Source organism: Grammomys surdaster, unplaced genomic scaffold, assembly GCF_004785775.1.
Source record: "Grammomys surdaster isolate TR1022 unplaced genomic scaffold, NIH_TR_1.0 186, whole genome shotgun sequence".
Taxonomy (NCBI): Eukaryota; Metazoa; Chordata; class Mammalia; order Rodentia; family Muridae; genus Grammomys; species Grammomys surdaster.
The window spans coordinates 1,168,713-1,181,341 of record NW_021604631.1 but is presented as its reverse complement, the minus strand read 5'-3'; the positions used below and the strand labels follow the sequence as shown (position 1 = coordinate 1,181,341).

The 12,629-nt window shown below is 40.8% G+C and overlaps 1 protein-coding gene across 1 annotated transcript in view; it reads right to left on the bottom strand.

Annotated features, from left to right (window-relative positions):
* Exoc4 (exocyst complex component 4) overlaps positions 1 to 12,629 on the bottom strand; it is a 689,148-nt gene that overhangs the window by 150,886 nt on the left and 525,633 nt on the right. The window contains exon 12 of the mRNA XM_028768362.1: positions 11,066 to 11,202. Within this exon, the coding sequence (XP_028624195.1) occupies positions 11,066 to 11,202 (137 nt within the window). The remainder of the gene's footprint in view (positions 1 to 11,065; positions 11,203 to 12,629) is intronic.

The following is a 12,629-nucleotide window of genomic DNA, read 5'->3' as shown; positions in this document are numbered from 1 at the left end:
GGTGTATTCCCTCCACAGCACAGTTGTTGTATTTTCAAAAAGAAAAGACCTGAATTTTGTCAAACATTTTCTTTGCATCTAATGAGATGGTCACATGGCTTTTGTCCTCCACTCTGTTAACGTGATGCATCACATTTATTGATTTGTGGATGTTGATGTGTCTCTGCATTCCAGGGATAAACCTCACTCGATCATGGGGAATGATCCTTTTAACGTGCTGCTGAATCTGATTTGCTAGGACTTTGTTGAGAAATCTTGTATCTGTTTGTTAAAAAGGTTGGCCTGTAGTTTCCTTATCGTATGATGTCCTTGTCTAGCTTTGGTACTAGGGTCTCAGTAACTGCTGAATAAATAAAGTGACTGATTTAATGATGGAACGATATATTTGCAGAATAAACCAGGGATACAACAGAAGGCATAAAATTATCTTTCCTGTGACATCAGCAAGTATCAACAATGCTACTAATGAATGTAGCAATAAGCAAATGTGCTAACACATTAGTTATCACAGTCTAGGCGCTGTTCTAAGTTCTTTACACACATGCTAAATCTTTTTTTTTCTTGTGTGTGCATGTACCTATGTGTATGAGTGTGGTATGGTTTATATGTATGTGTGTGTGAGTACAGTATATATATATATATATGTGTGACTGTGAATGTGTGTATATGTGTGTGTGACGTGTGTCTGTGGTATATATGTGTAAGTGTAGTGTGTATGTATTATATACATATATGTGTGTATGTTTTGTATGTATGTGAATTCATGTCTCTGTGTGTGGTCTGTATATGTATTTATGTGTCAGTGTGGTGTCTGTGGTATGTGTGACTGTGATATGCATGTGAACATGATATGCTTGTATGTATACATGTGGTATGTATGTATGTATGAATGTGTGTGTGTGAGAGTACAGTGTCTGTAAGTGTATGCATGTGTGTGTAGTACTTAGTGTGATGTATGATTCTTTTTGCTTGTGAGGGTGTATGCCCGTGTGTGTACTCATGGAGACCTCCTCTAGCACTTTCTACCATATTCATTAGAGACAAAGTTTCTTATTGAACCTGGGCCTAGGCCACCGGCAAGGTGACCTAGAGGTCTTCCTGTGTCTTTTCCTGTCTTCCCCAGTACTGGGGTTACAGATGTATGTGTGGCCATCTCTGATTTTTGACTTGGGTTTTAGGTCTTCATGAAAGCCTTTATTCTAGACTATCAAACACTTCTGCTCATCGAGTTCTCTCTCCAGCCATGTTCATTACTGACACAATTCTGTATGGTAGATAGGTGTGTCACTTCCATCTGATAGATGAAACACCTGGGCATGGAGGCTAGAGAACCTGCCTTGGGTCAGCTGACTGTTGGGAGAGATCTAAGCTAGGCCCTATGCTGGTCTTCTGGAGTCTGGCCTGCTTAGAACAGTGTAGCTCCTCTAAGCCACTTGAAGCATTTCTAGGTTTCCCATTACTTTTTAAATTCCATTGCTTCTTATTTGGACTTAAAAGTCAGTCAGAGTTAGCTTCTAATGCATGCACTACAACTTTTACACTCTGTGCCCTTCGCCATGTTATTAACCTTCCTGAACCTCTGTTTTTTCATGGGTAAGGTAAGGAGAATCCAATTTAATGGAATCGTTGTGAGTGACTAGATAAGCTAATGACTTATACAGTGCTCTGCAGTGTGACTATGCACTTTATTTATTTCCACTCGGTCCAGGTTCTTATTACTGTGTATCAAGGTTACTGCAATAGGCTCCTATCTGATCATAGTAGGCTGAGCTAGGCAAGAGAAATGAGGTTTGTTGCTTCCTACCAAATCTATAGGACAAATGGCTGGGGTCAAAGGATTCAGGCTAAGAGAGCGGCTGGCACGGTAAGTAAGTGAAGGGTTCATCTGATCCATAACCTCACGTACCTGGGCTATGGAATACGTTATGCTAGCTCCTGGAGATAATTATGTGCAAAAAGTCACAGTAACTTCCTTCTAGAAGCTGACAGTCCAGACAGTGATTTCTAACCAGCAACATACATGACAACCACTTTTAAAAGTACAGTTGCTCAGTAGACCTAACTGGGGAACCTAATGTCTTAATGTTTCTGCCAATAACTTCAATGTGAATGTACAGTTGAAGAATAACGTTATGAAAAGAAAAACAAATACATACATATTACCAAATGATCAAATAATATACACAGTAATGAAAGTCACCAATGGGATAACTTCGGAAGGTTATTAAAAAAGTTCACCTGACTCATCCTTTCTATGAAACAGATACTACATATTTCATAACTTTCATTTGTATATATTTTATAGTTAATAAAACTGTGTGTGGTGGTTGAAATGATAATGATCCCTGTAGACTCATATGTTTGAATACTTTGTCGTCAGTTGGTGGAACTGTTTGGGAAGGATTAGGAGATGTGACCTTGTTGAAGTGGTATGTCACTGGGGATAGTTTTAAGATTCGTGCCCTTCTCAGTGTGCTGCCTCCTGTTTGCTGTTTGGGACGTGAGATGCCAGCTGCTAATCCAACCATGCGGATGTCCCACCATCATGGACACTACTGCTCTGAAACTGTAAGCGCAATTAAATGCTGCCTTTCATAAGTTACTTTGGTCATGGTACTTTATCATAGCAACAGAAAAGTAACCAATACACTGAGTTAGTGCTGCGTGAGCCACGCAGATGAGAGAGAGACAGTCTTCACAGGCCAAAGAGAGTTAGAGCTGGGTGGATCTTTGCTAAGTGACCTCTGGCTCATGACTTTGGTTTGTTTTTTTGTTGTTGGCAATTTTTTTGCTTACAGCTCATTAGGTTGGAAATGCTCAAGGCAAGCTCAACTCTGTTCTTAATCCTCCAGACTATGCAGCGGTATTGAAGTACTTCCTGAGTCTGAAGGCATCCATGAATGTCCATTTCTGATAGTTAACACAATGGGTATTATAACTTCACTTGGATCAGGCTGTCCACCTCACCCCATAGGAGTCATGTAGTACTCTGACACAAAATTGGAAAATGTCAAACTTCCCTTCCAAGTTCTTCCCATTCAGTTTAGCAAAGGCTTCCTCATTCATTCAACAAACATGCCAAGGCACCGACAAGGTGTCATCCCTGAGCTGGATCTGTTGTCATCATCCTTTATCACGTGTCCTTAGCACTCTGCACTGCGTGGGATCAAATCAGGGCCCTTTGCATGCTAGTCAAGTTCTACAGCAATCCCACTGAAGCCAAGCTTAGCTTGCAAGTGTGTCATGCTGCAAGGTGTCTTCATACTGCAGCATGATTTCCAGCCCCTTTACGAAGACAGTAAATGGCTGAAAGGTGAGTCCCCAGCTGCTTATAACCCTCAGTAGTATGCTGTGTCTGATATCAATGGAATCTCTTAGTATATAGCAGAGGTTTTATTTATGTTTTCTACCCGGTTCAACATTACGGTAGCGTGTGTGTCACACACACACAAACAGAGAGGGAGGGAGGGAGGGAGGGAGAGAGAGAGAGAGAGACAGAGAGAGAGAGAGAGAAAGAGAGAGAGAGAGAGAGGATGTGTGCACTCTACCAACCACTGGAGAAAATTAATGAACTGATACTAAATTAGAATGAAGAGAAACTTTAGAAAACTGTGACTTCCAAGCATTAAATGACTCTTTGGGGACAGATGGAACTGCTGGTTGAATCTCAAGGCAAAGAGGACAAAGCATTTGGCTTAGAGGTAGCAGAGTAATAGACAGACTGTCTGACTGGGAACATGGTACATTTCAGAACTTACAACTGAGTTTACTGAAGCTCCAAAGGGTATGACTAATTAAGGAAACCACTTCTAGTTCTTATTTCCCTTGTAGGGAACATCTGTATCCCAAGCATGTGCCATGACGTCATTTTAGAGCAGTCTTTCTCTTGAGCACTGTGCTCACACAGGTGAGGTGTCCCTGACCTTTCCTCAGATCTTTAAAGCTCTGCTGAGGTTCTCCTGAGAGACTCAGAAGACAAACTGACTCTCAGCAGAGGGCATTGTGAGCTTAGGGATTTGACAGCTTCTGTGCAAGATCTGCTGAGAATCATGTGGGAGAAGTTGGACTGCAATGTTTCCCTGTTTCCCCCTCCTTCCCTCCCTAGTGTTATATCATTTTGGATCATCTGAATTGTACAGGGCTTTCTATTTAAGTCAGTCATTTGCTGGCAGCAAAACTAGAACATTTCCTGTTTTTCCTCTCACTGTAATCAGGATTTGGTTGTCCAAATTAGGACTGCCCTAATTACTCCTCAGCAGGTGCCAATCCGGGGGAGGGCAACAGACTGGAAGAGAGGAAGTAAGGACACTGCATCCTCAGAGTCACGCAAGAAGAAAACACATGTTCCCTAAACCCAAAAAATCTGATTAAGTCACAGAAACATACTCCATGGGGTTGTGTGTGGAGAATATACACATATGACAATGTAAAACAAGTATAAAGATGGTCTTCTACTTAGTTGCCTTCAAAGGTTTACAGATTTGCTTTTTCCAATCATAGATGAATTCAGGTTAGACCCATAATTCAGAAACCATGTACATCACTCTCAGACAATCATGTGTATGGAATAATCTGGCAGTGGGAAAGAAGAAGTGGATACCACTCTGGAGACTCTGTCTCTCTCTCTCTCTGTCTCTCTGTCTCTCCCCCTCTCCCTCCCCCTTTCTGTGTGTGTGTGTGTGTGTGTGTGTGTTTCCGCAGCAGTTCAGTCTCTTAGAGAAAAGAACCAAGATCATTTTTAGGAGTGCCACAGACCAAGAACCTAAAGCAATGGTTGTGTTCTAAAAGAAACAGGACATAGGCTTAGTAGGTAAAGTACTGCCAAGCCTGATGACCTGATGTCTTTTAGTTAGGGTTCCTATTGCTGCTATGAAATACCATGATCAAAAAGCAAGTTGTGGAGGAAAAGGTTTATTTGGCTTACACTTCCATATCATAACTGAAGAAGGTCAGGAGAGAAACTCAAACAGGGCTGGAACCAGGAGGCAGAAGCTGAGGCAGAGGCCATGGAGGGGTTCTGCTTACTGGCTTGCTCCCCCTGGCTTGCTCAGCCTCTTTTATTATAGAATCCAGGGCCACCAGCCCAGGAGAGGCACCATAGTGAATTAATTCAGCTTAGGAACCCACAGGGATCCCCCAAGTTGTTGCCTGACGATGATATGAGTACCGCAGTATATGCACATCTGCATACCATCCCCCACAGTTGATACATATAATAAATAGTAGATGGTAAACACATGTGTCTTGGGAAATATAAGCGCAGAGAAATACCTGAATTTCTATTGATAAGAATTCACAATGAAAAAACTGTTCTCATTTCTCCCTAAAACCAACCACTCTGTCTGTGTGTGAGATCCCACCTTTACCTATCTTCTCCCAAATACAACTTCAGAGTCTCCCTTTGTTTCATATATCAACAACTTTCTCTCTCTCCCAGATGGTCTTCAAATACAGACATGCATGTATTCCTCTTTGGGAATGGCACATGAAGTATAACAAACCTCCACACGACCTTGGTTCTCCAGCAACTACCATGTTCCTGTTGCCCTCTGTAGTGGCACTATCTACAAATTAATGCTTAGCTTATATTTATAATTTCTCTATCTATATTTTCCTTTCTCATGCTCGCCATTCTGGTTTGCACCCTAATGCCCCATAAGAACAGCTCATGTGATAGTTTCCAGCAACCCACTGTGCAAAAGACTTCACTGATCCATGCTTTGACCAGACCCATCAGGAACAGCTCACACAGTTCATCTCTTTGCATCCTTTTGCTTTGTTCTCACATTACTTTTTTAAAAAAGTTTCCTGTTTTACTAGCTGTTGCTTCTCAGTCTCTTTGATACTTACTCATTTTGCAAACTTCTTCAGTGCAGACTTTTGTCATCTGTGCCATGGCTATCTATACTTATCCCAAGGAGGTTTCACCAAGTACCGCAGCTTCAAATAACACTCATATCTGTCTATCTCCAGGACGGAGGTCTCTCCTTTTCCTGTGCCCATGTGAATGTCACCTGACACTTCAAATTTACATCCCTGTTTCTTGTTCCTAGATCTGCAATACTGTTTTCCTCAGTGGGACTTTATTCAGAATTTAAAAGTAAAAGGTGAGAGGATTGTGGTGACAGAATATTATCCACATTGGATGTGCATATACTGTCTTGGGAAGATGTTAAAGGGAGAGCTGCATCAAGAGGCTTAGACTTTGCAGTACACAGTGGCACAAGCCTATAATTCTAGTACTTTGGAGGCTGAAGCAGGAGGATCTTCCTAGGCTACACAGTAAATTCCACACCTGTCTCTACAACCAAACCAAACAAAACCCAACCCCACCCTACCCCACCCCTACCCCACCCCACCCCCACCCTACCCCACCCCCAAACCCAACCCAACCCAACCCAACCCAACCCAACCCAACCCAACCCAACCCAACCCTAAAACTAAAAGTACAAGGTCAGGGTGAGAAGCACCTGAAAGAAAAATGTGTCTGAAAAGGCAGATGCTGACAGATGAGGGCTGTTGTGAGCAAGAAGGGGATTCACCACCATCATTAGTATTACAGCGAGTAAGCTGGATTGCATTTTATTTGCTGAGAAACTGATGTAAAGCTTGGCATTTCTAGACCCCCCCCCAACACACACATTTTTGGGAAAGGGAAGTTAGGGCAGAGAGGATGTGTGCTGTCTGAAGTCACGCAATGAGTAGGTATAAAGCTGGCATGCACACCGGCTGGAGGGCCTGCTCCCGAGCCAAAGTCAGGCACCCAGCTAGAAACACTGCATAGCACATACACACTCACCTGGCAAGGCTGGCACAAGAGGCAGCCCCTAAGTTTTCGACTTAAGCTGTTTGCTGAATGTTTTCCTATAAAGAAACCAAGCTCAAGAGGCATGAGACTCTGAGGATAGTTCAGAATTTCTGATGACAGAATGAGGATGCAAAAATATCTCAATAGGCCCAGATGAGGAGTTAAAAATAACACCACATTCAATGGGTGGGTGTGAGATCTTGAATCTTATGTTTAGAAAGTTGCCACAGTTGAAAAGAGAAAGATGCTTTCACCCTTGTTTCTCTTAAAGCCTTCCCTGCCCTCACCAGCCATCAGTGGCCTGGCTGCACAGATCTTACCTCTCCATTTCCCCACCACATCCCTAACAAGCACTCTCCTATCTCTCACCCCTTCTCTCTCTCCAATCCATCTAAAAAGCAGAAGAGCCTCCACAGAGCATCTCGATGCACCTGATACACTCCTCTACCTTCAACAATCCTTTCTGACTAACTTTAAAACAGGAACCCCTGAGCCTGTACTCCAGAGCCTCCATCTCACCCACACTCATTCCTGGGTCCCCAGTCTCACCCAACTCATTCACTTGTTCTTCCCTTTCTAATCTCCTAACCTCTTGGATGTTGCCACAGCTCCATCCTACCCTGCTTAAGCTTCTCTGCTTCAATCACGTTCACTCCTCCTCAAACCAGTTCACACCTTCTGAAATCCTTGTCTGCCTTGATTAGTAATGTAATCCTGTGGCACGGCCCTTCCATGCTTTACTGTGTTTTCTCTCACAACTTGATGCTGTGGGTGTATCATTCCATTTCTTTGTCACACACTACTCTTTCTTTCCATGACTGGTTAACTCTTTCTACATGCATACACACATACATAGACACACAGATACACACACACACACACACACACACACACACACACACAGAGAGAGAGAGAGAGAGAGAGAGGGAGACAGAGAGAGACAGAGAGACAGAGACAGACAGACAGACAGACAGACATGTGATGGTGCTGTTTTATCATGCAGAGCACACCTTAGTGCAGTCTAGGCTTGGAGGAGTCAGGACAATAAGATGGACAATATCAGGCTAATGAAAATGGAGAATAATGAATGATGACTGGGATGATTTAGACCCAAAGTATGCCTGATACAAGAAATGTCCCACAATGAACCATAATGAACTGGAAATGAACCACAATAACTATCTTCACAAATATGGAAGATTTTTATAAAATAAGTATTTTCACAAATATGCAAGATTTTCATATAATAATTATCTTCATAAATATGTGAGATTTTCATATGCAAGGAATAAAAATGATTTCACTCTAATAAAAAGAAGTGGAATTTGAGTGTGTGTTTTCAAAAGGAATTGTAGGAGCCTGGTCTCATAATGTTTCTGTTTCTTGGTTCAAGATGCAAATGGCTGGCTTCCCTGGGCACTTCTGCTTTGATATCAAAGCCTTTGTCAGAAGCTCACAGCAATGAGACCACATGATCTTGGACTAGAGCCCCAGAAGCGAGCTAAAATAAACCTTTCACCATGTAGGTTAATTGTCCACATCATTATAGTAACTCAAACCTGACTAACACATACTGGCTTCCAGTCACTTCACACGTTGAGAGGAAATGATGAAGAAGGTGCCAGACTCTAGGAATTTAAAACTTTCCTGTCAAAACAATGAAAGCAACAACACTATAAAGTACCTATCAGTAGAATTTAGATTCTAGAACCAATTACTGTATTAGAGGTTATTTATTATAGTGCAACTATAAGCAATATTCATCAGCATTATTATTGGTGAGAAATCACTTTGTGCCAATAATTAGACATATATATATTTTAAAAAAATCTTTAAATTTAATGGTGGTTCCACACAAGCATAAACCACTATGTTATTAAAGCATTATTTTAAAATATTTCATTGCTTAAATTTGAAGCATCAATGTTTATAATGTTTTAAGATGCTCATTTTGTAGGTGACACATTGGTACAACCATTTTGAAATTTATTTCCCTGGAAATAGAACACCCTTGGAGTGAGGCAAAAATTCCAATTTCAAACAACTATGTTAGGTCAGTGGCTTCAGCAATTTGTGTACCCACTAAAATAATCTGTAAAACTACAGTCTCCTCTCCACATATTAAAGCTGACATACAGTTGTTTTGGTATGAATATAAATACTTGTAAAAGTCAGGCCTCTTGGCATATCATAAATGCATTTGTAAAAATCACTATTTTAAATGTTTCAAAAGACTGGGAACAGAAATATCATATGTTCTCTTTTAGCTGCAGAATCTTTACAATTCAAATCCTGGAATATAGAGGGCAAGAACGTGGTTACTTGAGCTGTGTGTGGGGTGGGAAAAGGGGGGTCTTTGCTCAAGGACATAATCTCCATCAAACTCAACATATTTGTAAAAACTGCCTGAGTGTGGTGGCTCACGTCTTTAATCCCAGCATTCTGGACGCAGAAGCAGGCGGATCTTTGAGTTTGATGCCAGGCTGGTCTACAGAGTGAGTTCAAGGACAGCCAGGCTATACAAAAAAAACCAAACTAAAGCAAACCAAACCAACATCTTCTGCCTACAATCTGGTTAGTAGATTTTAAATGTTCATATCACAATAATAAGTTATATGAGGTAACAGATATATCAATTAGTTGATTTAATCATTACAAATTTAAATACTGGGACATCTCATTGTTTTCTAAGTAGCTTCAATTACTACTTTTCAAGTAAAAATGAAAAAAAAAGTACTTAATGGAATTTCAGTCTCACAGGGATTTAAAAACTTCCATTGGATGTTTATAAAGATACTAAAAGCTCTGTTTATGGACCTTTTCTTTTTCCTAATTTGAATATCATTTGTATTTTATTTCTTCACTAAGTTTTACTGTATGGAGTACATATTTATGCTTGAAACATTTACTTACTACGTTGTAATTTTTGGCAAAGCCAATTTGTATACAGTTGTTTTAAAATTAAAATTTGCATTTTCTTTACCACAAGAATATATTTTAATATTTTTGAATTACCATGATGATTGTTTGGTCTGCAACTGAATATAAAAATATTATTAGTATATGATTTTAATCTGACATATTGATATTTTGATGAATACATAAAGTAAATATTGTTAGGTGCACAACTCAATGGGATAAGGGCTTTTTAAATTTAATTGAGGCATGAGACAATTGATAAATACTACTTCCTGCTGGAATGAGGGAGGCTTGCATTCATGGGAGTGATGTTACTCTTTCAGATTCCTGTTTTTTCTTACTCCTGTAGAACTCTCAGAACATCTACATGTCCAAATCTTGTTGTCTCAGACCCTTTGTTGGTCAGTGTCCCTCTTCCTAGGTAACATTATCTCCTAGTACTTCCTACTTAGGCAATTCTTACGTCTCCGTCCAGGCCACTGTGTTAGTTTGCCCTTTCCTTTATTACAATGCCTTGATGAATCTTTCCACTTCCATGAATGTCATCTGTCCAGTACATGTCACCTTCTGCAAACTCATTCCTGTCTGTAATCACTTTTCTCTGGGATTTCTCACAGATTATGACTATGCATTGTATGGTCCCTCCCCATCCTTAATTATATGTCACATATAATTTAGTATTCTATTCTAATTCTCTTTTTTCTGCAATTGTTTCAAGTTTGCCAATTAGGCCATAATTTGTTCCTATTATTAGCTTTCTATATGAAGTGCTATGATCTTGCCATGAGTGCCACATGATGTGCTGAACCCAGAAAAAAGAAATATGAGGCCTAACAGGTTTCAAGTTCATACCCGAGTTTTTCTCCCTTCAACTCATGCTAAAACCAGGTGTAATTGTCCTTTTCTGACAGTAGGCAGGCTTCAGATCAATGTCAGTAGGAATGTGTTTGTAAGAATGAGAAAGACTTTATATGATAGAACATTAGGAGTTCTAAATCAATCTATTATCAGGATCGTTTCACTCACCAAGGGGTCTGACTAATCAAGGCCTGAAGTTTCCTTGAGGAAGACACATGTAGTTCTTGTAGTTCTAGGTTTTGATGGAAATCAGAGCTGACCCCTGACCTGAGCCATCATGGCCATCTTAAGTGTCTCTGCCCTTGGGTCTTTTCATTGCCTTTGTCAGTGTGACTGTGTAAGGACCTAAGCAGCATCTCTATGATGCTCTTTGTTATCGGGCCCTTTGACAAGCTAAGGGAAGTAGGCATGAAAGGCAGTGTTGCCAGGCAGAGCCACTGCCAGGCTCACACTGAGTCAGCATCTCCACTAGCACTCTACCTGTAGGCTGTGGAGCACGTGTCCTTGTATTCCTGGAGCTTTACACACACCATGTTGAGGAACTGATCTGAATATGCACTCAAGTCATGCATCAGGTTCATGAGGTCTTGAACTGTCTTCTCCACGATGATTGTGCTCTGGAAATGAATAAAAAAGAGAGGACAGAGAAACCATGAGTTGTCTATTTAGAAATAACATACAGGACAAGCAAGGACAATTGAAAAGAATGTGACAGCACTTGACTTCCTGAGGGTTTACGGCACCTAAAAGTATGGATTAAAATCAACAACCAAATAAATCTCTCTCACAGAGCTAGTCTTTCAAAGACTGGGGAGGCATTTTCTCAGACATGGCACAGGATAGGGATTTTTCAAAAGATTTTGTGGACTCCATGGCATCTCCAGATGAGTCTGTATCTGGTTTTTAATTTATTTTTTAATGGTGCTGGGATGGAAACCAGGACGTCTCACTTTCTCCCTGAGCGACATCCCCATTCCTTGCTGGTTTGGAGACAGAGTTTTGCTATGTAGCTCAGGCAGACCTCAAACTCATGAGACAGTCCAGAAGGGCTCAAATTAATGACCCTCCTGCCTTCATTTCCCACGCTCTGGGATTATAGGCTCCTGTTACCACTATTAGAACTTCTTTTGGGTTTTAAGAAACAGTGTTCATAGTGAACAGAAGCCATAGTTATCACCTTCCAGATTCATTACTACTTGAGTATAGATCTTCTAGAGGCAGTGAAAAGAAAAAGGCTTCCATGATTTATTTTAAATTTCAAAACCATGGCTATATTAAGAACAAGAAGTGACATTTGGGTCATCTCTTACAGCTTGCAGGGTGTTTGCAGCATGTGCTATATCCTTTGAAAGTCACATAATACTCATGGTTATCATGAGTGTTTACAGGGCTCTTATAAGTACAGGGCACAACACTAAGCACTTCACTTGCTTTAACTTAGTCAACCCTTTCAGCACTCCTGTAATTACTGTCAGTGAAAAGAGGAGTAAACAGGCTGAGAAAGATGAATCAGGAAAGCAAGGGCTCCAGGCTCTGCTCATTTTACCTCCTATTCTGTCGTTCTGAGTTCGAACCACATCCCATTATTTTCCAAGAGTTCATTGTGCTTCTAATTTATATCTATTGCCATAAGAACCAACGGAGATAGCCAACTTCCTGAGAGAAAGGCTAAATTTGCTCAGTTTGGAGGTTTCCAATCATAATTTACTGGCTGGGTTGCTTTTGGCCTATGCTGAAGTTGCACACGATGGAATCACATGGTAAAACTAAACTGTTCAAGGCATGGCTGGAGCCTAAGAAAAGAGATCATTGCTGGGCTTTACAGTCTCCTGCAAGGACATGCCCTCAGTGGACTGGAGACAGCCCATTCTACCTGACTCTTGAAGCTTCAGCAGCCTTCAATAGCTCTTTTCAGAGGCAGGGTCTTGAGGGCAAGTCCAGAGGCAAATAATGGCACTATGGTCAGCACAGGTGAAAAAGGGAACACACAGACTATGACTTTATTGAACCAAAGAACTTCCAAACTTATAATAAAACCATCTTA